Genomic DNA, 26907 nt, shown 5'->3' on the forward strand with positions numbered 1-26907 from the left:
GTTTTGTTTTCATTTCTCATTGAGGAAGGTACATTTCTTATTATTATCTGATTAAATTAGTAATTAGGGTGAGTTTTGAACATTGTAACAATATGATATAGTTTTAAGTATCAAATATTTTATCCATCGTTCCTTTAAGGAGAACCATAAAGTTAATATACACCAGAATACAAATAGAGAAAAATCCAGATCTCTGATATTGAGTAACAGTAGTATAAGCCGGAGACACATTAAACTCGTTTGTTATCAAATAAAAATCATTGCTACTTACCTCATATGCATAGCGGAAGATTTTTCAAGCTGGGGATCACTTTTTTTCCATGAAAAAAGCGTTATTTTTAACATTATAATAATTTATTGGTCGTTCCTAATTCGGCGGGCAAATTTTGACTCACGTTGTCTATCGTCAGCTGATGTGGAGTGTTTCCAAACTTATGAACCGATAAATGCCGCACAAACTATTCACAAAAGGTTTTTAAGCGAAAATTGAGGCTAGACTCTACCTTACGTAGAGTGCGCGATCGTGGTGCGGCACCCGGCATCTCTTCGGGTAAGTACCTTTTTCTTTTTACACTTTCTGTTCACGATAGCCCCACTATCCATTCACGGGGTCGAGGTATGCGTACGAGGTTAGGTTAGGCCTGTTAGGTTAGGTTCCATTAGCACTCATTTCACCCCTAAATATGGGCTTCATCATCTAAAAAATTCCTCATTACGTTCAATTGCGCATATCAGGACAACATCGGTTTTTCTCGATTTACTCCTTCAGGAAATTTTTGCTCGCTTTGGGATTTACGTTGTTGAATTCCTTATAAAATAAGCTTTCCAACGATATATGACACGTATTCCTTAGGAAAAGGACGTAAACTAGAGTCTTACCTTACATTGAAAAAAAAAACTGCTCACACGTCATCTTGTCAAACCCGCATGGTTGCTACACTGTGAGGGGATTACATAACCGAACGCACGGAACATTTGATTCACGTAGTCGACGGTAATGGCGGCACGAGCTATTGTACAACGGAGATGCATGATTCACGAAAAATACCTTATTTACAGTCAAAATACGTTGCACGATTCTAAAAAACAATTTCCCCGGCTTCAGAAAGTCCTCAAGAACACAATTCCATAAGTACTTTCTCGTCTTTTCTCCTGTAAATTTTAATAAATCCGTCTCCGGCTTATACTATCGTTACCTGATATTGCCTTAAGATACATGATATATCTGTCCACCCTCAATTTTGCGACACTTTTCAATTTGTTGTTGATGAATGAATGTTGGAAAGCGGCTATCACAAATTTTTAGAACGCAGAATCTCTGTTTACAGCGTTACTGAGGGGAATGTTCAATATTTTTTGCAAGCGCTTTAGCGTCAAGGATTCCGCGTTGGAATCCCAACCTGTGCATGGATCAGTGCCAGATCTACAAGACGCAAAACCCCGCAGTGCGGGACCCCAGAGGCAAGTAAGCCTTTAGGGGGGCCCTCAGCCATTGGCATAGTAGAGGGTTCATATATGCATATGTCAAAAATAAGCGTAGTTATACAGGGGTACAGAAAGGAATACAATATACAGGTAAAGATAAAGTTCCCTGTGCATATAGTGCCATGCCATGAAGGCACGTTTAGGGTATGTGGGCCCCACATTTTTTCGATATCAACCATCTTGGAGATGATGTGATAAGCACCATGCTAGTGCTGCCTTTACTATCCTTCGGACACCTATAACTTCTTAGTTTCATCAATTTTTGACATTCGTACTCACCTATCTGCTTCGCGGAACATTCCGTTTTTGGGGATATCCTTCCCGAAATCGGTGGGAAATTTAAAGTAAAAAATTATTTTCGTTTGAAATTTTTGAGTCCAAATTTCCCACCGATTCTGGGCTCCACTCCTGGGGTAATTGACCTACCGCCCCCAACCGCTAACGTGGCCCTGCCTCCGCTCCGGCTCCACTCCAGCTCCCCGGCTCCACTCCGGCTCCCCGGCTTTTTCTATAGACTCCATGTTCAAGGCATGTTAGAAATTGGCCAGAGTCACCTGCTCCCAAATGAGCCCCAAACTTTTAAATTTGAAGAAATCCGTTTCCAGGATACGGAAAACTTACCTGAATTTCACACAATACACCTTCCCGATGTTAGACAATACTACAGGAACTTATTATGGTAAGTAGTTTCTTCTGTAGAAATGAAGAAATTTGTCCGAAGGATAGTAAACTAGTACCCCTATCTTTGATCAGGTAAAAGTTACGACTGCATGATTGTAACAAATGTATCATTGTTGCGAAATCCGGTCCGTTGAGGACCATTTTTATGAACGATGAATCTGTTCCGGTAGGACCATTTATGATTGATGATCCTAGTCGGCAGGATTTAAATGTAAGCAAAATTGTAGGTTACTACTTACACCTCTCTGGAATGGATTGTGTCAATTATAGGGCTAACTTCACCGCAATCTTCTTGGGAGTTGTAAAGAAAAATACAGGTACACACTGATAACCATAACTATGTATTATAATTTATACACACAACACGAAATCACACTTCCCTGCACTCCTGTCTAGGCAAAACTGTTTTACACAAAGTTTGCAGCTGGTGTCACGATAACACGCCACTAAAAACATAGCCACGTTAGGCTTACGATATCCGTAACTGTCTGCGACGGTTTCCAGTTGTTTCCCGAGTGGCTTCTCCGCGCACACTGAAACTGTAGAGAGCGAAGATATGGCAGTAACAAGACACCGTGCTCAGAATGAATTAGCCAATGGGAGTGCAGATTTCTTATGGCATTTGATATACACAAAGAAACAATTGAAGCTATATGCAGACATAAAGAAAGAATAAACATGGTTAGTTTTATAGATTAATCTCCAACGAGTGTCCCATTTAAGAAAATTGAGTTTAATTCAATATGGGGGTCACTAATATCTTCACTCATCCTCATCTTCACGATTAACCAAAAGTGTTGTGGAATCAAATTTGACGCTTGAAGGAACTAATTAGCACAGCTTCAGTGAGTATTATTTGCCAAGTCCTTTCGCACCTCACATCATATGACAAGAGTAGCACCAGCAGTCTGCATCCAAAACAACAGTGAGTGTATGGCTGCTTGCAAAGAGCTATGCATATTGGAGCATATGAAAAGGTAAAAATTCTTCTCCAACAAAAACACACAGTAAGTGTTCAGTATGCCAGTCAAGTATGGGGTAAAACAATGCTAGAAGTACATGTGTACACTGATTAGTTCAGCATTAAATAATCAGAACGTAGGCATTACCAAGGGTTGAAAATATGTGGGCCCCAAGTTCTGATTATTTAATTCTTATTTCATCATGGTACACAAGCATTTTTTTACGTGGTTTAATTTCTATTTATATCTTTTATCACATACTTTGGTGTTTTATTGATTACTTACTGTGTGTGTGCTTTAGAATGACTTTTCCAATTCCATGTACGGAGCAAATACAGAATACCGGAAGTATCTTCAGTTGCTTTTAAATTCGGCATACTCCCTAATTTTGACCTCGTAATCACGAATCTGCAGTTAAAATTTGCCGGTCGCGTCTAGAAATTGCGAAATAAGTCGAAAAAAGTGGGTCCGTGAACGGAGTGAACACCATTGATTTATGAAGAAAACAACTATTTTTTGCAATGATTAGCTTTTCAAAACTATGTTTATGATCACCCTTAATTTTTACTATGCTTGCTAACTTTACCGTATATTTTTCAACTTTACGCAAGATGACATTTTCTCACATGCAAATGAATACTCCATGCAGTGGGTCTCAATTATTGCACAACACTTGAGCAACGTTGTGTAATGACTACGGTAGCAAGACCGTTGTGCGGAAAGGAAGACGTCTTCATATCAGAAACATGGTTTCCATGTTATTGCATAGCGGTAATTGACAAGCTTATTTTGCAAATTCTAGACTTGACCGCCAGTTTTTAACTGCAGATTCGTGATTACGAGGCCAAAATTAATGAGTATGCCGAATTTGAAAGTAATCGGAGATACTTCCGGTATTCTGAATAAATACCCCATGCACTCCTACGGGATTCTTTTCTTGCCACTAACCATTCGTTTATAATCATCTTGGTTATGCGCTGCTGTTGCCATCTAGGTCATATGTGTGTGGTGCATAGGAGTTTGTGAATAGGCCTGTTTACTGTGTAGTGCGTTATTGTGTCGTTTTCATTACATTGTGAAAATGTTTGAAGAGATCGGAGATATGAGGAGTAGATACAGGCTGTGTGGAACTTTTCCAGATGAGCAAGCAGCATTGCAGTAGTGCATGGATAATGGTTTCCTACCTACATATTGTGGGAACCACAGTGGTCTAATTGGTAGGGCATCTGGCTGCCACGTGGGAGATCTGGGTTCAATTCCCAGGGTGGATGGTCTAAGGGAATTTTTCCAACCTTGTTCCAGCATAAAGCAGTGGTACGAGTTTCATAGATCGGAGACACATTAAAATCAGATAATTTGTGTTTTGCATGGTTCGTACTTACCAATTGTGTATTGCGGAACATAGTTCAAGGTGCCATTTTGCTTTTTACACGAAAACAAACACTTTTATCTAAGTGCTACTGAACGCATGTAACGGTGCGATATCGCTTACTTTGCGAATGATAGTGCTTCTTTTGTTTAGGAATATCAGTGTTTTCCAACCTTCTTCACCGAAAAATACCTAGTATCGTGTTTGTCACGTGTGCAAATTGTACATTATGCATGGGTAACTGAAGGATAGCCCCATGAACCATTCTGATAAGGTTAGGTTTGGTTAGGTTAGGCAAGCATAGTTAAAAAAAGGGGGGTTGGAAACACTGACATGGTTTCCCGGTCAAATAGATACCACGATGAAAGAAAATACCTCGACTAACGTTGGAAACCTTAGAGAAACTCATTTCTGTAAGTAGTTTCTTCTGTAAAAATGAAGAAATGTGTCTCCAATGTATGAAACTGTTACCTAAACAAGCTTTAGGGCTCACCCAGCCTCAAATGAATAAGCACTTTGTGTGAGGGTGAAGGTGACAAGAGCATGGAGCTGATCACCTCACCTTCAAAAATGGCCAAGATTGAAAAACGTGTTGGGCCCTATGACCACATCCCCTTATAATGCCTCACGGCATGGTATGAAGTGCACGGGGAACTTTACCTTACCCACATATCATACATATCCCTAAATGCTTTCACAGTTTAAGGTTCAGCCGGATCTTTGGCTGATGCCAGAGCATCTGTTTTCGAATTTTCCTCTCCTTTTGAAAAACAACTATGATGTTCCAAAATCTGGAAAAATACATTCCTAGAATTCCTTCTAGTGTATTCATGTAAATCTTCCCATGGTTTGCTTTCACTGTTGATAATAACTATTGATATTGAAAATGTTCAGTTAGGCTGCAAATAAACAGTCATTGTCAGGAAAATTAAGGCAACTCTTGAAGTGTATGTGTTCCTATTCAATAATTACAAAGAAATATTTTTATTTTCAGATGTCTGAACTACAAGGGAAAGTATTTTTAATTACAGGTAATGCATAAATAATCAATTTTTCATTATTGCTACACTGTGTCATGCATGTTTTGTTCACAGATTCAGTCTCATTGGTCTTCTTGATAGTGTAGTGTTTACACTCTTGCCTTGTAATCAAGAGGTCCCAGGTGTGATCCCTTGTGGAGCAACTTTGCACAGTGGCTTGAATTCCACTTTCAACTGTAGGTTTGGTGGACTTGTAGATTTAATTGTTGCTGTTGAACTGAGTTTGCCTTCAGATTTCATCACTGATATTGCTGCATTGTTTTGTGAAGTCTGCTTATCCTGGAAATTATTTAAAATGTATAATTTTTATTAATTTTCCACACAATGATATGTTACGAAAGTGGAATTTGTGATTAAAATTGATCCAGTTGTCTCTTACGCATTTCTGTAAAATTTCTGAAATACTGATATTTTTTAATGATGTTTAAGCCAGGACCATTAAAAGTCCAGGAACCCATACATTCTTTTGGGTTCCATAACTGAACCGGAACCTTTTTTCTCGCACAATTTAAATTTGATGTAAGTTGCGAATTGTTTCATTTCAACACTGAACTTGACCCGTATTTAAATTGATCTGGAAATAGGTTCCGGGACTGAATTGAAATACATTAAAGATGATAAAAGATCTTTATGGTCCATAATCCATTTATGCTTGTTGATTTTCTCTCCTGGACCGGAATTGAATTTATTTATAATTCCTGGACCTTTAACAACTGTGATTATATATCGTATTGGCCCGAATGTAAGCCGCATCATAAAATTTGAAGAAATGGAAAAAAAAAAGATGATACCTAAATATAAGCCGAGGGAAGAAAAGAAAATACCAGTAACCATTTACCGGCAGGTTCAGGGAAATAATTAGGTGGGTACATATTTTATTTTATCATAAATACAGTATCATTATTAGTGGCCGCGGTGTCTCAGTCGGTAACATGTCTGACTACCATGCTAAAGGTCCTGGGTTCGATCCCCCGGCCGGTTCAAATCCGGGAACTTTTCTAACGTTGGAAGCGGCCCTGGCACCCACCCAGCGTCGAATGACATGGGTACCTGGGGGAAACCCTGGGGGGTAAAGGCGGTCAGGGGCGTGATGCTGATCACATCACCCCCCACTCACGACCGGATCAAGAAAGTGTGGGGCATTACCTCCACACCCTCTATACGCCTTCATGGCGTGGTGCTATGCACAGGGGAGCACTTAACTTTTTTACTGTATTATTATTGAATAATTTAGGTTACAATTGTGTGCTTTACCTACTTCAAAGGTAGCTTTCTGTTAACTACTGGCACAGTACTTATTAAGCAAAAAAATTTGCCTATTTACTGCCATTACTATTGTCACTACTGACTTCACTTCATACCTGTATAAGCTTAGAGAAGAACGAACACAATCTTAATGAAATCAAAGAGTACGTTATTAAGAATGCCAACATTTTTTATGCCCAGTTAGAAACAACAATGCGATTGTTGGATAACATTATGGCATCTACAATGCTATTGTTGCATTATCCTTATTTCAAATGAGATTTGACGAAATGTCATATTTTTTTTTACGGTTGCGAATACAAGATGCATCCTAATTTTTCACAATTGAAATTTAGATAATATGTGCGGCTTATATTCGGCCCAATACGGTATATATAGGGTTTCCCATTAAAATGTATACACACTTTAAACGATTATAACGTCACTTCTTATTAAGATATAGTTTATTTTTAAAATTGAAAATAATCTGCAAACATGAATAATTGTCTGTGCCAAATGGTTATTTTCAAAGCTGATGACATTTCTGGCCCAGGCGCTGCTGGAAACCCGAAGGAATTGAATCGCAAACATCAAGAATAATTTCGTTCGGTATTTGGAAGCATTCGCATTCAATGGCTGCCTTCAGTTCGTCAACTCTCACTGGTTTTATACTGTAAACCTAACTTTTTATGCATTCCTATACAAAAACTCGAGTGGTGTGTGATCTTCTAAACCTCTGCATTAAATTCATCTGTTTGGCACATTTTCCAAAGTACCACTCACAAAACTACACTCTTCGGTCCGGAACATCTACACTGAGAGCATGGACTCTTCTTGTAATGTACCTCTTCCAATTCCAGTGCCTTAAAATGCAATGGAAACTTGATTTTGATATTCCTGTTAATGTGTGTATACATTTTTATGGGACACCCTGTATATATGATGGGGATATGGGTATTAAAAGGATTTGTGGACAGCTGTTCTGTCTTCCTCCGTGTTACCCTTGGTAGGTAACAACCTGCAGGCTATTCATATGCACTACACCATGCCATAAAGGCACAGAGTTGCCATACATTCTCAATCTTTTGTTGATGTTGAGAATTGAACCTATTTGGAAGTGTGAAGAAACAGTTCTAGATCATTTATAATTATATGATAATCACAAATTTTAGGCACCTAGGCAGGGAGCAATTTAAACCTTTTCCTCCCCTTGATTTACTTATCTGACAGTATAACTACGTGTATTTGAACACATTTTGCATGTGAAAAGCAAATGCAGTAGTAATCCTATCTTTGTTTATATGCCATGATGCATGTACTTTACAATGCAGGAGCCAGCTCAGGGATTGGTGCTGGAACAGCAGTGCATCTGTCAACACTGGGATGTCATCTGTCGTTGTGTGGTCGAAATGTCACAAATCTGAAAAATGTTGCTGATCAGTGTTTCAAGAAAGGTCTTCATAAAGATAAGGTAAGGGCAATATATTCTCCAAGGGTTTGAAGTATGACTAACTCTCATAAAGCCTAGATCAGAGATGGCCATACTCTCCGTGTGATTGGGCTGGGCTTGTTCCTAGATTTGGAAATACATGGTGAGCTACCAAGGGTGAATTTTTTTAATGATAATTTCTTGGTATATAAAAAGTTGTAAAAAGTTATGATAATTGTTCTTGTTAGTAGACAGATGCACAGGATAATCAGAATAATTTATATCATGTTACAGTAGTGCCTCGCATTATGGACACAATCTGTCCCATGATGATGTTCATTCTGCGGGACATTGTTTCCCATAGGAATAATTTCAATCCATTATCAACTTCGGTCAAAAATGGCAAATCATCATGAAAAAATTGCAGAGAATATAAAAAATACCACCAACTTTGGAAGTGCTAGGAATTTACTAATTTATACGTTGTACAAAATACAGTATGTACACTTGCCTCAATTAGTACTTCTGCAGTTTGTTTTTTATACAGCATATTTGCAGAAGATACAATTCAACATAGAAGTGTTTCCATATACGCTGTATGAAACACAACTTAATACTAACTTCATTGACCCTGTACAATACAGTTGAGCCATTCCATGTGAAAGTGGACAAACAAGGTTAATTTATTTTTATTGAAAGTATCACTTATTATATTTAAAATTAAGGGGGAAACTATGGAGAATTTAGAATGATTCATACAAATATTATTTTCATGGCTTTTAAATAACATATTGTTTCAAACCTATTACTTTTTGTAGTAGAGATGGGATTTTATGAGTGGTGTTTCCAGTTAATTTAGTTTCCTTATGAGACAGCATTACACCATAAGAAAACTAAATTAATTCTAATTTCATTCTAATTGTCTCATTTATTGTTTCAATATTTTAAGCTTTGAAGTATCCTATTTCATTTCTGAAACAAACCGTAGTTTGAAGAACATATTTGTGATAATTTTCATAACCTTTGCATTGTTCCATAATCCTACATGTGCATGATGTCACACCTGTTTACAGGCAAAAAATGTTTATAAAAAAAATATGTAGTAACATTTTTAGAAACTAAAAGCATCTAAATGACAAGTAAAGCTTGCTTTGTAAAAATTGTTTCAGTAAACCCGTATATCTCACAAGAGTTTTCTGAAAGACTGAGGAAGGTCCTAAAGTCTCAGAAGTATCACACCTGTCACTACTACAAAAAATATATTTTCTGTAGCTGAAAATGGAGATGGGGTGGAATATTCTGAAATTAAATAACTTTCATCAAGAAAAATGAATTTAGGAGTGGCGTACTATAATGATTTACACTTTAATTTTTTTTCAGGTCCCATGGTCCGCCATTCGAGAAGTGCGAACTGGGATATGAAGCTACAAGTCTAGTCTACCGATTGCAGGTAGCAGTGCCCAAAAAGGATTCCCGGTGTTCACACAGCAGCACGTTCCGTACATCATTGTCAGCGGACTATTGGACAACATGGAAAGCGATTATAATGGTCTGCGTTGGTCAAGTTGGTTTCTATGGAGAGAGGGTTTGACCACAGCAGAGATTTAGAGACGAGACTATGTGGGGTGTGGCAGGACCTTGAACCCCATTTCAGCAATGGCCGTGGTTGATTCCCGACTGGTGTGGGGGCGTGCGTTGTCGTGTTGCAGGAGCATTCCTTTTGCCCATTTTCCTGGTCATTTTTTCTGAACCTATCTGGCGCACACTTTCCTCATATTAAGGTGATCGTACACGATTCGCTGCAGGGTGTTTCTGGACAGGCTCGTGGTCACCTCCATTTCAGAAAACGTGATGCACCTGTTCTCAAGAATAAGTTGCTCAACCCGTGTAATGTTTGTTGGTGTTGTCACAGTCACATTTCTTCCAGAACTTGTGCCTTTTTCTGTTGACATGCATCCTGTTTTCCAGCCTTCCACTCAATTGTAAACGGTTTTCCGTGAAGGTGCATGTTCACCACACACTGCCACCAATCGTCTGTAAATCTCTGCTGTGGTCACACCCTCTTTACATAGAAACCAACTTGTCCATGTTGTCCAATAGTCCCCTGACAATGATGTACGGAACGTGCTGATGTGTGAACACCGGGAATCCTGCTGCTGCAATCGGTAGACTATACTCGTAGCTTCATATGCCAGTCCTCACTTCTCGAATGTTGGACCATGGAACCTGAAAAAAATAAAGTGTAAATCATTATAGTATGCCCCTCGTACATAGAGATACATATTTGAAGGTGCTAAGAAAATAAATAAACAATGAATGTAAATTTGTCTGAATGTCACACCCGTCATAATGGAATTGCCGTTATAAAAAATACACTACAGTATGTGTGTACATATATACAGATTCTCTTGTTCATTGTTATTTAGGCTTTTGGCACTTTGTTTGGTCTTTTTTTAGTGCATTTATAACAAACTTTTTTTTTTTTTTACATGAATTGTATATGAGTGTGCTTGTGTATGAAGACAGTTCCCCAAGTGCCTGACCATGGGTGACGATTTGTGTGACTAGGTTCATTATGCAGAACATTTTTCGGCCTGTGCGCACATTTGTTATGTGGGACATTTGTTGTGCAAGGCTCCACTGTATTTTCAGTATTTTTAACTTTAGATATTCTTACGACTATGAGAGAACATGTATATTGGAAATTTTCTGCAGGGTGTCAGTTTTCTAGTAGAGGGATTCAAAAGCAGACTCTGTTGTTTTTTGGAAGATGTTATCCTAAACCTTTGCCCATGTTACTGAAATGTCCTAGTTTGCAAATGCCGGCTTATATTTTTGATATTTATTTCAGGTTCTATGCCTCGAAGGTGATTTGTGCCAAATGGAAGATTGTGAAAAAATAATTAATGACACAATAAAGCATTTTGGACATTTAGATGTGTTGGTAAGCTGTTCTAATTATTATTATTATTATTTGTGTGGCAACTATTATAATGTTTACGCAAGTATCCTTGTTAGCTAATTTCTTGCACTACGATGACAGGGGTCCCATGTTGAAATTGCTGACCACCATGGCAGAGTGTGGTTGGTTAGTACAGCATGCTACAATGCTAGGGGTCTAGCGAAACTACCCAAGTAAAATAAACTAAATCAGTCTATCAACATGTGTTCAAATTCTGGGTAAGACATGGATGTGTCATTGTGTTTGTCCGTTATCTATTTATTTAATTTACATACACATTCTCTTCATTGTGATTAATGTATAGAAGTAGCATAGTGATATAAAATAAACCAAATACAAGTAGCTCATTTCTTCAATTAGGACTTGACTATATCTTAAAACGTCTGATCTAAATGCTTAACGTCTGAATAAATGTTAAAAATTTTAATTCAAATTTGTGTTCGTTTCTTTGCCTAAGTAAAATTAATCTCCCTGTAATTGCTTATATGTGTTAATTTATTCACTTCTGTCACATTTTAATGCTTAAACAATATCAGCTTAATGCATTCCTAATTATCAAATAAGGATGCAACAGATCAATTGGCCATATAGGCATATCAGTATATTGATTAAATTGTTGATAATTTTACCAGCGTAATGTTTTTATTAACATGAAATTGAGAGCACAATTGTGACATTTTTCTTACTGTTTTTGTGCATATGAAGTCCAAATATGATGTATAATGAAGAAAGTGACTGAACTATTCAGGTTTTTCACAGAATGTTTTATATTTATTGAATCACTGGAATATTGATTAGACCAGATTTTAAAGGAAAAAAAAAAACCTCTAAAAAGGACAAAAAAGGGAAAATTATTGCCAAAAAAAGGGGGGAAAAGAACTATTGATGAAGGAATTGGGAGCATGAAAATCAAAATATCCATTTTATTGAAACATCACTCTGAAGCTCGCCAGTTGAATGATCATTCACCCCAACTTTTACCGGATGCAGAGCCGAGCAACAAGAATTTTCCATTCGGCTCTGTACAGTCAGCATTGCAATGGCCCTCGCCAGCGGTGAGTGCACCTCCACTGTAACTTTCCACCAGCACCAAGGGATACCCCAGGTGAACAATTGGAGGTGCAAAGGTACATGGAGATGGTAAATCGACACCCTATCGTGTACGACACGATCGACGCTGATTGACAAGACCACTCCGAGAGAATGCAACATCACAAGGTGGCAACAAGCTGGCAATACGGTTGCAGCAGTCTGGACTACAGAGATCCAGAAGCCAAAAAGCCAGCCTGAGTCAGGAGAACTAGTGCTCCAACGACAAAGCCGCTGAATTTCCAGCCTCCTCTTATCGCCAACAACATCTAGGCCAGCGGTCTCTCCTGCGTCTCCCGCTCTCTCCAGGGCACCCATCTCCGTCCAACCATCGCTGGCACCAAGGGCCAGATCATCGAGCAAGGCTCCCAACATCCTTCATCCACACCATTCAGGGTAGAGATGCCCCAGTGAAACCCAAACTGAAACTTCAACTTTATTTAACTGATCTACATTCTGGCGTATAGTTTTTTACACTTCACTAAAAATACTATTTTAAATGAAAGCGCAATATCGTGTAATGGATGAAATGAAAATAATTAACAATGTAATATATATATATATATATATATATATATATATATATATATATAAGTAGAAATTTGCATTTCATCCATTACACGATATTGCGCTTTCATTTAAAAAAAAACAACAACAGAGATCGGTAACAGTTTCATACATTGGAGACACATTTCTTAATTTTTACAGAAGAAACTACTTACGGAAATGAGTTTCTCTGAGGTTTCCAACGTTAGTCGAGGTATTTTCTTTCATCGTGGTATCTATTTGACCGGAAAATCATGTCAGTGTTTTTTCGAACCCCTCCCCCCCCCCTATGCTTGCCTAACCTAACCAAACCTAACCTAACCTTATCGGAATGGTTCGTGGGGCTATCCGTCAGCTACTCCTGCATGTACAATTTGCACACGTGACGAACACGATAGTAGGTATTTTTCGGTGAAGAAGGTTGGAAACACTGATATTCGAAAACAAAAGAAGCGATATCATTCGCAAAGTAAGCGATATCGCACCGTTACATGCGTTCGGTAGCACTTAGAAAAATGCATTATTTTAGTAGAAAAAGTGTTTGTTTTCATGTAAAAAATGCAATACACAATTGGTAAGTACGAACCATGCAAAATACAAAATATCCGATTTTATTGTGTCTCCGATATATGAAACTGGTACCCAGAGATCCACATCAAAACTACCTGTCTGAAATTTAAAATTGAAATTTTGTAGTTAGGTAAAGTTCTAGTAGTATGCTATTTATGATATTAGATTGTGATTTCTTTGTAGGTCAACTCAGCAGGATGTTTGGTTAGTGGTGGAATTGAACAGCTAAGTGTAGAAGATTTCGACAAACAGATGAACATCAACACAAGGGCACTATTCATAATCACCAAGCTAGCCATTCCTCACCTAATAGAGTCAAAAGGGAACATTGTCAATGTGTCCAGTGTTACGGGATTGAGAGCTGTAGGTATAATATATGTGTCAATTTTTAGTTGGTTGTACATATATACAGCTTATATTTGTATCGGTCGGTAGCAGGTTGAAGTCTCTTCCTGGTATGTTTTTAAATTACTTGTGTCAAGAACTTATTTGTCCAATTCATGACCCTCCATTGTGTCCTACTTGTAACGATGTTTTAAGTGTCCGGCACATTCTTCTCGAATGTACTGATTTTAATAACCTCAGACAGAGTTTTAAACTTCCCAATACAACATCAGTAGTTTTCTAAATATTCTTGTGTTTTTAATGTGTTTGTCCTATGCAGGTCTATTTAAAACCTACATTTTTAACTTCTTTTAAAGGGGCTTTTTACACCCCTCTTTTATTTTTTTTAAATTTAAGGTAAGTATTTTATAACTTGACAAGTTTAAAAACAAGACGCTGCAATCCATTGTTTGCGCACCTCACATCACATTTCCCCACTCCATTGTCTGGGGCGACGTTCGTTCGCAGTGTTGCAACATGGAGGGAGCGGAAATCGTCTGAGAATTTTCAATGAAATTTTAATGTGAAAGGCATGAATTAGTATCCCGTCACCTACGCTACCTATTGATTACGCTAAATTCTAAATACATTTTGATATTTTCCCTTTAAACCTTAAATGAATTAAGTTATATTAGGGATATTTCTTACCAGCATAAGAAATGTATGAAATAAAACGATATAAAAATGAAAAATATATAAACGATAGAACTGAGCTCGCCTTCTAAATGTTTTCCAGTTCTCCTTTTTCAGTTTCACTCTCCCACTCATCCGAGTCTGTGTCTAACGATGAATCTGTGTCTGTGTATGAATCGGCTTCACCAAGTCTAATTATAAGTTCATCTACACGCTCGTCCATAAGTCCATCTCTTTCAAAGTAAGAATCTTGCATCCAAGAGTAAGGAGCATGAACATTTCAATGCTTTAGAAAAGAACACAGGCAAGCGTGTTATCAGATTGCTTTCTCGTAGTGATTGTTGTATTATAAACAAACGAAAAAAAAAAAAAAACTGGCCACTGCTCGATGTCGCATTCAGAAAATGAAGTCATTCGCCCTGTAGTTTCTCTTCCTTATAAACCTTAACGCACGTGTGTAATACTACAGTTTACGATCGGCGCACTGCACGCATTTTCAAAGGCCGGATTAAATAAAATGAACCACCGATATAATAGGAGCCTGCATGCACCGTCACGCTAAACAGTGAAAATTGTTTGTCATATTTGTTTTAGCTTAATTTTGCTGAGTTGGCACCACTGGTACTCTCAACACCAGACCAGTGAGTAGAAGAGTGGTGGGGAGGATGACGTAATAGGAAGTGCTCTGCAGCGATCTGCACATATCGGGACTTAACTTGTCAGGCTATAGATAAGGGGAGCTTTCCTGCATACAATGAAGGGTGCAAAATGGCCTGATGTGCCGACGCAACCAAAAATTTTAATTCATTCATAAAATAATAGTTATGTTTTACTTGTGCAAAAAATATTTTATTGCCTATCAATTTCAGTGACCCACTGCCTTCATTCGCAAAAGACTGTGTTTTTTGGCTAGTGTGAAGATCACAATCTATCCGCAATGTATTATGGGGCAAATATATGGTGTATTTCAGAATATTTAGTCATTTGTCACTTAGGTTCCAATTCATATTTAATCATCTGCGTACCTACATGATGGAGTGGTGCCACGGGTTTGGGATTTAAATCCTGGCCTGGGCATAGGTGTTCCTTATGAGAGCCCCTTCATTAATTTCATCGTGTCATCCTCATAGTCGCAATTAGCCAAAAGCGGGGTAAAAGTGACACTAAATAGTAACAAAAATAAAAAGAATCGTATTTAATCATTTTCTAGCTCAAAAGCTAACAGCTGTTTGTGAATGGTGTTCGCAAGTCAGCAAGAACAATATCAAAATATTCTTTCATAAGATGCACAGAATTATTATATTGTTCAAACTGCTTTTGTCAAGAATATAAACTTATTAAAAGATAATAATAATAGACCTATTTGCTCATGTTATAATTTCTAAATGTGTAACTGTTTTTGGTGATAAAAGTAAGGACTGCACATTTATTTTTTTCTTTATAAATTTTTTGTAAATTGATTGTATTAGAAAGCTGTGGTGGTCCAGTTGGTTGGGTGTCGGACTGCCACATGGGAGATCAAGGTTTAGTTCCCCAAGTGGGTGATTTCAGGTGCAAATTATTCCAGAGATGTGCATGCATGGACCAGCTCTGGGGTTTAGCCAGCCTCTTAATAGATTTGTACCTGACACGACCTTGGGGAATAAAGTGGCTGGTGTATCGCCTCATCAAATTGAGGGGGAATGCTTTCATGGCATGTTGCACAGTGCAGAGAGTACCTCTACCTTTCAAATTTATATTATTGCCAAGTAGTCATATTTTGCAGATAATCTGAAAGAATATTACTACCAACTCATGTTTAGGCCACATGCTAAGGTATGATGAAAGCAAGAGACCAAACAGAACTATGGTGCACGTACCAAGTTGAGAATTAGCAACTGTACACATTTTTTTTGCCGCAAGTCTTCCAAGGGAAAATAAGTAGGCTTTAAAGCCCTTAAAGGGCTATTGCACCACTCAGTTTAACTTGGTTGTTATCACTAACGGAGTGACCTCTGTGGTGAAGTGGTTAGCACAGTATGCTACTCCACCAGGGGTCCGAGTTTGAATCCCAGATTGGGCATAAGTGTTCTTTGTGAGTGACCTTTTAGTAATTTCATCATATCATCACTCATAATCAGCTTCACAATTAGTGTTCTATGTTCCATAGACTGCTCAACCAATATAATAATCTAACAATTCAAATATACATTTTTGAAAATCTGGCACGCTTTAGAAGAACGTTAACTAAAAGTATGTAATTTTATGTTACGTTATTATTTTTGTTGTTTATGTTATTATTATTTTTTCGATATTTTTCGTTGTTAATACATTCCAAGCTGTATTTGGAATCTTCTGTTAAATAAATAAATAAATAAAAGTGGCAGAAAAGCTAAGTAAAATAAACCAATTCTATCAATGAATCACTGATGGGTTATTGAAAGTGTCACATTTTGAAGAAATTATCAATAAAAGTATATTTCATTATTGGTTGTTAAAGTGAAGTTGGAAAGTTTAGCATCTTTCCATATTTTAACAATTGTTTTTAAAATTTGTAAATGTTACTAAAAAGAAGGGATATGTATGCTCTTATTCATTATATTGCAGTTTTAACATACACAGTGTGTCCCATAATTTTCCGGACTAGTATGAGAAAACAGGAACCACACACGCAATGACACTCTTGGGTGTATACTATTCAAAATACATTCCTTGTGCTTCAATATACTGAATGCAACGCTCATACAACTTGTTAAAACACTTATGGAAGTCTTTGATGGGAATAGTGTTGAGATACTCTGTCGAAGCTCTTTGAATGTCTGTAACAGCAACAAACTGGGTCCCTTTCAGCTGCAATTTCAGTTTCAGGGAAAAGGAAGTAGTCAGGAGGAGACAGATCAGGAGAATAGGGAGGCTGATCAACCAGAACAATCCCTTTGAACCCAAAAACTGAGGAGCAACCACAGATTGGTGACTTGGTGCATTGTCAGTCAAAAGGGAACATGTGCCCTGTTGTCGGTATTGTGGGCAAACCCGTCAAATTTGTGGCCATAGACACTTGAAAACCTCAAGGTAGAAATTTCCTGTGACAGACTGCCCATTGGAAACAAATTCTCTGTGAATGATACCCATGGAGTCAAAGAATGTGATGAGCATCGTATCGATGACTACGGGACTTCTGCAGGAGAACTTTCTTGGGTTCTGGGGACCCTTGGCTCTTTCACACTGAACTCTGGTACTTTGTTAATGGGTCATATTAAAAACATCGCATTTCGTCACGGGTCACGACAGTTTTCAGGAAATTGGAATCCCTATCCACAGTCCTAATCAGGTCTTGGTAATGTTGAACCCTTTGGTTTTCCTGGTCATTTCCGACATGGTGACCTAGGGTGGCGTGCTTGGGTTACTGTAACTTTTAAGAGGATCCTTCCCGCAACATTCAAATTTACCAGCAAGGGATAGAAAACATCAGGGTAATTGGAGAATGGGTGTTTTTCCAAATCATGCACTGTGACATCCATCCGGAAAATTATGGGACACACTGTGTATAATGACAAGAGAGGAAGATTGTGCTGCAGAATGACTTTGGACATTTTAAAAATTATTTTGGCTATTTCAGATGTGTTTTTCACTTTATAATGTCACAATTTTTAATTGAAAAAAATGTGACCTCAAAATAATAAAGGTTCTCAGCATTTGTTTGATCCAGTAGAAGTTGTACTTAAATATTTGTACTAACAGGTGCACGCTTAGTTTCCAGGTGTTCTGGCTTATAACATGAGCAAAGCAGCAGTGGACCAGCTGACAGCGACTGTTGCTTTGGAGTTGGCAGACAGAGGGGTCAGAGTAAATTCAGTGAATCCTGGTGTGATAATCACTGAAGTTCATAAGCGTGCAGGCATGTCGGATGAGCAGTATGAAAAGGTGTGTATTACAACAATTATGAAGGGTAGTGCGTGAGATGTCAGACTATCATGTGGGAGAAGCAAGTTCGATTACCAGGGTGGGTTATTTTAGGTGGGCAATGAAAAGTGTATCTGGGGGCATGTGCAAGTAAGGTTGGAGCATGGTGCTGGTCACATCACTAGACAGCCAGTACTGAACTGAGATGCAATAAACAGGGCATGATTATGCAGAAAAGGGAATTCTGACGCTCTCATATATTTGAAGGAAATCTCCATCACATTATTAATCCAGTATTACAATGTAATTCGATAAGTTTCATTTGCATGTTACCTGGAGCATTTGTAACGTCTACACTGAAAGGGCTGGAGAATGTCTTGAACATGCTAATGTGACGTGAGGTCTTGAAATGTTCTGGCAAATTCAAATCTTAATGCTGAGACAGCTTCAGCATATTTCTCACTTTTTTGAACACCACTTACAGTATAATGTAACCACATTTAAACAGTTTGTCACTGGATCATATTGTTTTCATTTATTTCATTAAAGGCTGTAGTTGGCCACATGCGGCCTATGGGCTGATGGCCACTGGTCTAGGGAGTATATTCCCAATTCGAAACATTATCTCTGAAGGTGCTACTTCTATTTACAATTATTCCACAGGTGCATTATTCAAAATCCAATAAATTCTCTATCTATCAAATTCTCACCTATAGCTTCCAGTATTGGAACTTCCATTAATCTTTACAACTTGGTATAGCAACAGGCATTTCCGTGAAATACAGCATATGTACCAAGACTCATTTTTGACTTTTGGAACACACTATGGTTCAGATATACATGTGCTTATTGCTACATGAGTCTTGAAGTGTGTTTTGGTAATTAGTAGATAGTATTTTTGAGTTTGTTTTTAATTCATCTTTATCCTCAAAGACCAGCTGGCATGCAAAGCTTACAGGCACTGGTTCCAAGTAGGACCAGCTTGTGGTTAAACTATGTAACTGGAATTCACCCTGTGTGAAAATAAAAACTAAAATTCAAAAGTATCTACAATTCGCTACTTGAGGAATTACCTAGTCATATCATAAATACTGTCACAACTTTGGTGGAGGCTGGCTGAACATCTTCAGGGCAAGGGCAGCACCTGCCCATGGGGAGGTGTAAGACCTGAGTCACTGTATGGTGAGCTGCAGGTGGGAGAAGGTGATTGTGATACAGATCAAGATGGGAATTAAAATAGAGTGGCTGTCATTGCACTACAAAAGGTAGGGAAAGAAGCCTCAAAGAGGTTCGTGTATTGCACTATCCAACAATACACTGAAGCTGAAACTGAACGACCAGCCCAGGGCAGGGCAGCCTCAAACAGTACGGATACCAGAGGTTGTGAAAGCAATGGCGGTGTGTGTGCGACGAAATCCTGTCAGGAGACAGTCAGTACTGCCTCAGGACCACAAGATGTCAAAAATGTCCATGTCTCGTGTGTTATGTTGTGACCTAGGACTGCAAATTCACAAACGACGTCATATCCTCACTGATGCATTAAAGCGGAAGAGGTAGATCAAAGCAAAGCACCTACCCACGCGGGACGCAGCAAATGGGCACAGACGAATCCTCTTCACCGATAAAAAAACTGTTCAATGTTGAAGCATTCAATGCCCAAAACGACAAGGTATATGCGAGGAGTTCACGAGAAACTGCTGACAAGCTTCGAGGTTCCAGAGGGGCCATCATCCAGTGTCAGTTATGGTGTGTGGGGGGGGGGGGGGGGCTACGAGGGCACCACTGAGCTGCATTTCTGTGAGCAAGGCGTCAAAACATCGGCGAAGGTGTACCAAGAGATGGTCCTTGAGGGTGTGGTCAAGGATCTCATGAACACTCTCTTTTGCAGTCAGGCCGGAGGTTCCAGCAGGATTTGGCACCAGCCCATAAGGCTAAGACAACCCAGCAGTGGCTCCAGACTATTGTGCCAGACTTCATTTCCACTTCTGATTGGTCCTTTGGTATCTGGACTACAAATTGTGCACTGTTCTTCAGGATATGGTGTGCAAGAAAAGATACCCCAACATCGCCAGTTTGAAGCATGCTAATGTGAAGGCAGTGGCGAACTTCCCTGTAGATATCGTGCATAATGCAATTGATGTGTGGCCACAAAGACTGAAGGACTACATGCATGCTAAAGGTGGTCATTTTGAGTAGCTATAGGTGTTTTGTGTTCTTCACATATTCATGTACCACATATTCTATGGATATTAGGGGTGTAAGGGGTGACCTTCCACGTAGTACACCCAAATGTCAACCTCACTTCCACGTTAGTGCACCCTGGACTGAAGACTAACGAGGCTCTGGCGACTGGCCCCATGGCAAGTATAATTTTGTGTGTCCTGTTCTGTTTTTTGTCCTTATGTGTGCTGAGTGCCCCTTTACAGCCTCAGTTTTTAACAGAAGTCAGAACATTTTACATTTTTTAGTTATGCAACGTTAGAGTTATTATTTGTAATGGTAAGGGGCTGGCCCCCGTATAATGTGACGGGAGCAAAATAGCCTAAGTGCTGATGCTCCCAAAATTTTAAATTCAAATCAATCAAATCAAATCTATGGATATTACACTATCCCTAACCATCTTGTGTCTATTTCCTGCAAACCTTGTGACAGCATTTATGATATGACTAGGTACTTCTAGCTGCCATTTCAACTAAACATTGAAATAAACTAATTGTTTCATTAGTAAGATTAATGTAGGATTGTGATATTTGCTTCATATTGACTTGGCTCAAGATGACAAAGGTAGCTAGGGATCAAACATATTAAAAGAACACTAAATGCTTCATCAGTCACAGTTAAAAATCCACCCAGCTCATGTGTACACTGCTGAATTTAACAACAGGTAGTTGTATTATAGCTCCAGGTCGGTAAGTCGTTTTTAGTTCCTTTGCATCATGAATATCTGAGGAATGTACATAGTCAGCAAGTTTTAACACATGAAAATAGGAATTGGACTCTGTAGTGTGATTCTTAGCATCACTTGCTGTGAATTCTGAGGTTCTTTATTTGAATTTTGTTGATTTGTCATTCAACGTCATCATTGTGATAAAGTGTTACCTGGGTAATTTCAAAGTGGCAAGTGTATTACACCTGGTTAATTTTCACAGAATTTCTACATTACCTAAGAAAATTGCATTCTGCACAGAGTGCTGCAGCAATAGCTTTTCACTTTAGCATCTAATAGTTCGCATGAATGACACTACATCAGAATTGAGAGTTCTTCGCTCACCATGATGTCACAAGCAAATTACGCTCAAACAGGTAAATCTACCAACATATACTCGAAGCCTGATAGTACAGGCATAACCGTGATTTGTCTATGTCAGTGGGCCCTCAAATATGAATCATGAGGTGAAAGATGTGCATGTTAAAATGTAGTTTAGTCAATCTTACCAATACACAGTGATGTATGAAAATGAAATAGATTAGTGTGGGCTGAAATTACCAGGGAGAATAATAATAATAACCCGTGGTGCAACAGCCTGTGAGCGCCAGGGCCTACCTACCGACTGCCGGCCTCACTCCCACCTGCCAAGGTGGGAGAACATCCAATCAGTTACGGGGTGACGTGTGGTCATCACAACAAAGCCCCAGCCGTTGTTGTAGATTTCCATACCGGTTTATGCTACTCCTTCGTAGGACCCCAATTTCCTCATGGTGGGTGGCCACCAGCCTAATACACAGGCCAAAATCTCAGGAGAAAAGTTGTTAGCTTCCCCCAGGAGACTCGAACCTGCATGCGTTCCGTAGTCGGAACCCAAAGCATGATGCCTTAGACCGCACGGCCATGGTGCGGGATGGGACTACCAGGGAGAATATTTTACATTTACGTTCCTATGATTATTGTCACATTAAAGTGATATTACTGCACATGCTCTAGTGTAGAACACTCGAGAGTGGGAGACTGGAACAATTACAAGCAAGCGAAAGTGGTCCCATGCAGTACTCTAGTTCTGCCAATATGAACTTTATTACATTACATATTTAAACCACAAAATAATTGTTAATGTTGTAATTTTGCTTTTTGTAAGAGGTAAGAGGATTGCATTACAACAACAACAAATTAATTGAAATAAACAAGGAGGAAGAAGACCCTGATACAGGGTAGAAACATTGTGTATAGTAGGGATGGCCAAACGGATACGGATCCGAAAAATCCGGACCCATTCGGATCTGGATCTGAAAATTCCGGATCCGGTTCTGAAAGTTTCGGATCTGGATCTGGATCTGAAAGTTCCAGATCCAAGAGTTCCGGATCCGAAAATTTCAGATCCGGATCCGGGTCTGAAAGTTCCGGATCTGAAAGTTCCAGATCTGGATCCAGATCCGAAAGTTCCGGATATAGATCCAGATCTGAGAGTTCCAGATCTGGATCCAGATCCAAGAGTTTCGTATCTCAATCCCATTATAATATTACCACACCTTAAAAGGTATTATGATCTTCGATTACAAAGAATTTTTTCACTTATGCACAAAAATAAACTTACTTGTTCCACATAAAATGTCGGAGGTGATTTTGTTAATGCCATTGAAACGAATATGTATTCATTCGAATGTATTGGAAATGAAAAGATACATAAATGTGAGACATTCAATTCCAGGATGAAACCTTTAACACATATAACAAGATAGAAATGTTATACAAAAATTATACAATTGTTCTACAGTTACAGTTTTACAAATTAAAATAAAACATTATAATATATGCAGTGTTATATAATTACAAGTGTAAGACTAACAAGCGAGGTTATCTAAGTGTCCACCTCCGATTTCCATGAAACTTGGCAGGCGTATAGTGGGGCCCAAAGGAAGAAATACGTGTTTTTTTGTTTCAGCTAAAAAACGGTTTTAGGGGGCAAGACCCCCTCAAATGTCAAGATGAGGACAAATTGAAGTGAGGATCTGACCCCTGTGTCCCCCTCCGATTTCCATGATACTTGGCAGGCGTATAGTGGGGCCCAAAGGAAGAAATACGTGTTTTTTTTGTTTCAGCTAAAAAACGGTTTTAAGGGGCAAGACCCCCTCAAATGTCAAGATGAGGACAAATTGAAGTGAGGATCTGACCCCTGTGTCCCCCTCCGATTTCCATGATACTTGGCAGGTGTGTGTATAAACGGGCCCAAAGAAAGAAATACGTGTTTTTTTTGCTTCAGCTAAAAAACTGTTTTAGGGGGCAAAACCCCCTCAAATGTCAAGATGAGGACAAATTGAAGTGAGGATCTGACCCCTGTGTCCCCCTCCGATTTCCATGATACTTGGCAGGTGTGTATAAACGGGCCCAAATGAAGAAATGCGTGTTTTTTTCTTTCGGCTAAAAAACTGTTTTAGGGGCAACCCCCCTCTCAAATGTCAATATGAGGACAAATTTAAGTGTGCATTTGATGTATGTGTCCCCCTCCGATTTCCATGAAACGTGGTAGGTGTATAGAGGGGTCCAAAGGAAGAAATACGTGTTTTTTTTTCAGCTAAAAACTATTTTAGGGGGCAAAATCCCCTCAAATGAAAAGATGAAGACAAATTGAAGTAAGGTTCTGACCCCTGTGTCCCCCTCGGATTTTCATGAAACTTTGCAGGTGTATAGAGGGCCCCAAAGGAAGAAATACGTGTTTTTTTTGTTTCGGCTAAAAAACTGTTTTAGGGGGCAAAACCCGCCTCAAATATCAAAATGAGTACAAATTGACGTGGGGATCATCTGACCCCTGTGTCCCGCTCCGATTTCCATGGAATTTGACAGGTGTATAGAGAGGCCCTATGCCCCCAGTTTCTTCCTATGCCATATTTACGTGGTTTCGGGGTCAGATCCCCACTTCAATTTCTCCTCATCTTGACATTTGAGGGGGGGCCCTCTATACATCTGCCAAGTTTCATGGAAATGGGAGGGGAGACTTAGACCTCCCTTGTAAGTGTATTAATTAATTACAAATCGCGCACGCGCGTACACACACTATATATATGTGTGTATGTATGTATATTATATATATATGTATATTAGCAGGTAACAATATGTTATAAGCACATTCTTACTTTCCAAAGAAGCGCATGTGGGATGGCAAAACGGATCCGGATCTGAAAATTCCGGATCCGAAAAATTTTAGGATCCGGAACCAACCGGATCCGGATCTGGCCATCCCTAGTGTATAGTATTTTTTCTATGTAGGGGAAGGAGGGTAAAGTGGCCACTCTAAGGTTTGATGAATTCTTATCATACCTTTTTAATTAGCAAGGTTATAGAAACATAGACCAGTAGTAAGTATAATAACTTTACTTCCAATTTGTATTTATTCTTTTAATTCTTGTTTAGAAATGTACACGTTACTTTTTTTAGAAGAAGTATGAAGTGGCCACTTTGCCTGCCTAGGGTGGGTAAAGTGGCCAGCCCCTTCCCATTTTACCTGCATAGGTAAATGAACAGATCACATTGATTCAGAATGTGTATTTAATCAACACAAGCTGAAGTAATACACATTTAGAATAAGTATTATGTTTTTTAAGTATTATCTTAAGTATGAAATCTTTACAAGATAAAGTAAATAGTAATTCGTAATCAATAGTCTATCAATAAAGGATTAGGCGTAGGCTTATTTGCAAAATTCGCACTCAAACTCATCATCTTCTTCGTCACAACTGGTGTACTCTTCATGTGTCCACTTCTTACATTTTAAACATCTAATCCATCCTTCATTTCCTTTTGAGTCTGTCTATTTCGTGGCAACTTTGCCTGGTCTGTTTCGTGGCCACTTTGCCTGGAATGACGCCATTACAAAAACTGTGGTCTGACGTCTAACCTACATGACTTAGTGTTTTCAAACACAAATCATTAAAAGGTTATTTCACGCTGATCAAACAGCACAAGAGCATATAATTATAACACTTACTATTATTTAGCTATAATCAACAATTTGTACCACTTAGCTAAAATCAGACTTTTGAAAAAAACAATAAAATGAATTCACATCTAGAAAAGTGCAGCATCGCGCTTCAAAGTCATAGACAACACTGACAGCATCTGTGGCGACTGTTTCGCCCGGCTCCCGCATGGCGGAAGCACTATACAGCGAAGAAAACTCACATGGCTACTTTGCCCGCACTGGCCAATTTACCCTTCCTTCCCCTAAATAAAATTGCCTTGGACAGGTACTTTAGTGTTTTTGTAACGTGGAAAGAAGGTTTAATTGTGTTATCTTTATTTCTAGTTTCTGGATCACAGTAAAACAACACACGCGATGGGAAGAGTGGGGACAGTGGAAGAAGTGGCTAAGAGCATAGCATTCCTTGCATCTGATGAAGCTTCGTTTGTGACTGGGACTACTCTACCTATTGATGGAGGTCGAAGCGTTATGTGTCCACGCTGATGAGAAGTGGTCGGCCATTCTAATATTCCAGTAGAAACCTACAAGGTAGTGAAATTTAAAATTTCACAAAACAACTTGTGCAAGAATGTTAATTTGATATGATGATAAGGAAGTATTTTTTCAAATAAGCTTGTAACTAAGAATAACTAACTATGAGAATTAACTCACTGTATTGGGGAATGTATTATAATACCTTAGGGTATAGGATAGATTTAAATAAAAAGTGTTTTTTTTTTTGTGGATGCCTGTACTTGACAAGTAAAAATTCTATTTTTGTATGAAAATAAAGAACAAAAATGTAGTAATGATTTACAATAAATCAATATTACATTTTATTTGTTGTTACAATAAAGACCACCAGTTTCTATTTATAGAAACAAATACACTGCATGTTAATGTAATGAATCAGTACAATAAATATATATATTGTTAAGAATAATTATATTGTGTTTTTTTAATGCAAGTTCCTCCCTGCTTATTTCTTAGCGTATTGGGTGATTTATAATCAATTCACAGATTAAGAAAACACACACACGTACAACTAGATTATACCTATATAGCTTCAGATATCTGTGTTTATTTAATGGCCAAATCAATTATGCTTTTCGACAAACAGAAAGCGAATAAGCCACTCTTCTTATTGGTCTTTGCTGTTTGTCTTCAAATCCTGGACAACTAATCGTGAAGGTGGCCACACTTTTCCAAGCCAATTCACAGTGAGATGAGCTTCACATATGTTACAGTATTCTAGAGCTCAAGGTGACAATTTTTGGAAAGAAAAGCATAAACACTTAGGTATTTTAAAAGCATTTATTTGACATGTCGTTGTCTTGACAAGTACATCACACTTCTTGTTGTCTTGATAAGAACATCTTCAGCACCTGATGAGTTTAAGTCCAGATTTCGGCTTTCGAGGACGACTTCTGTTGTGAGAAAGAATTCTGAAAGAATAACAATTGAAGTGTATTAAATTACATCCAGCGTGTATTGAAATCAGCAATCAACTGTAAGGAAGTAGTTTCTAATCACAAAATAGGATTCTAGGGCATAGTGGCTAGAGATATCTACAATCGTACATATCTATAGTAAAAAAATATATTTCCTTTGATGCTGGGTACAAGCTAAGTTTCCATAGGTTTACTACTTGGCTCGCCTACTAAGTATGTGTGTGTAATTCTGGCAAAAGGTTAGGAAACTTGATAACTGCAATACTGCCGGACCCTGTGGCCGAGTGGA

At 38.5% G+C, this 26907-nt stretch overlaps 1 protein-coding gene across 1 annotated transcript; it reads left to right on the forward strand.

Moving 5' to 3' along the window:
• Positions 1-26096, forward strand: LOC146001884 (putative oxidoreductase TM_0325). The gene is made up of 7 exons (XM_083139592.1): positions 1-68; positions 5492-5528; positions 8114-8253; positions 11063-11155; positions 13562-13741; positions 18128-18298; positions 25513-26096. The coding sequence occupies exons 2-7, from the start codon at positions 5492-5494 to the stop codon at positions 25669-25671; spliced, it is 780 nt and encodes a 259-aa protein (XP_082995718.1). The 5' UTR covers positions 1-68; the 3' UTR covers positions 25672-26096.
• Positions 26097-26907: the final 811 nt, after the last annotated feature.

The sequence above is a fragment of the Lepisma saccharinum genome, chromosome 18, assembly GCF_977018435.1.
Source record: "Lepisma saccharinum chromosome 18, izLepSacc3.1, whole genome shotgun sequence".
Taxonomy (NCBI): Eukaryota; Metazoa; Arthropoda; class Insecta; order Zygentoma; family Lepismatidae; genus Lepisma; species Lepisma saccharinum.

Bases quoted from the DNA above. Each gene is read 5' to 3' on its own strand.
- LOC146001884 (XM_083139592.1), top strand. From the start codon at position 5,492: ATGTCTGAACTACAAGGGAAAGTATTTTTAATTACAG. The intron at 8,254-11,062 runs GTAAGGGCAATA...TATTTATTTCAG, and splicing joins AAGGTCTTCATAAAGATAAG to GTTCTATGCCTCGAAGGTGA. The intron at 18,299-25,512 runs GTGTGTATTACA...CTTTATTTCTAG, and splicing joins CGGATGAGCAGTATGAAAAG to TTTCTGGATCACAGTAAAAC.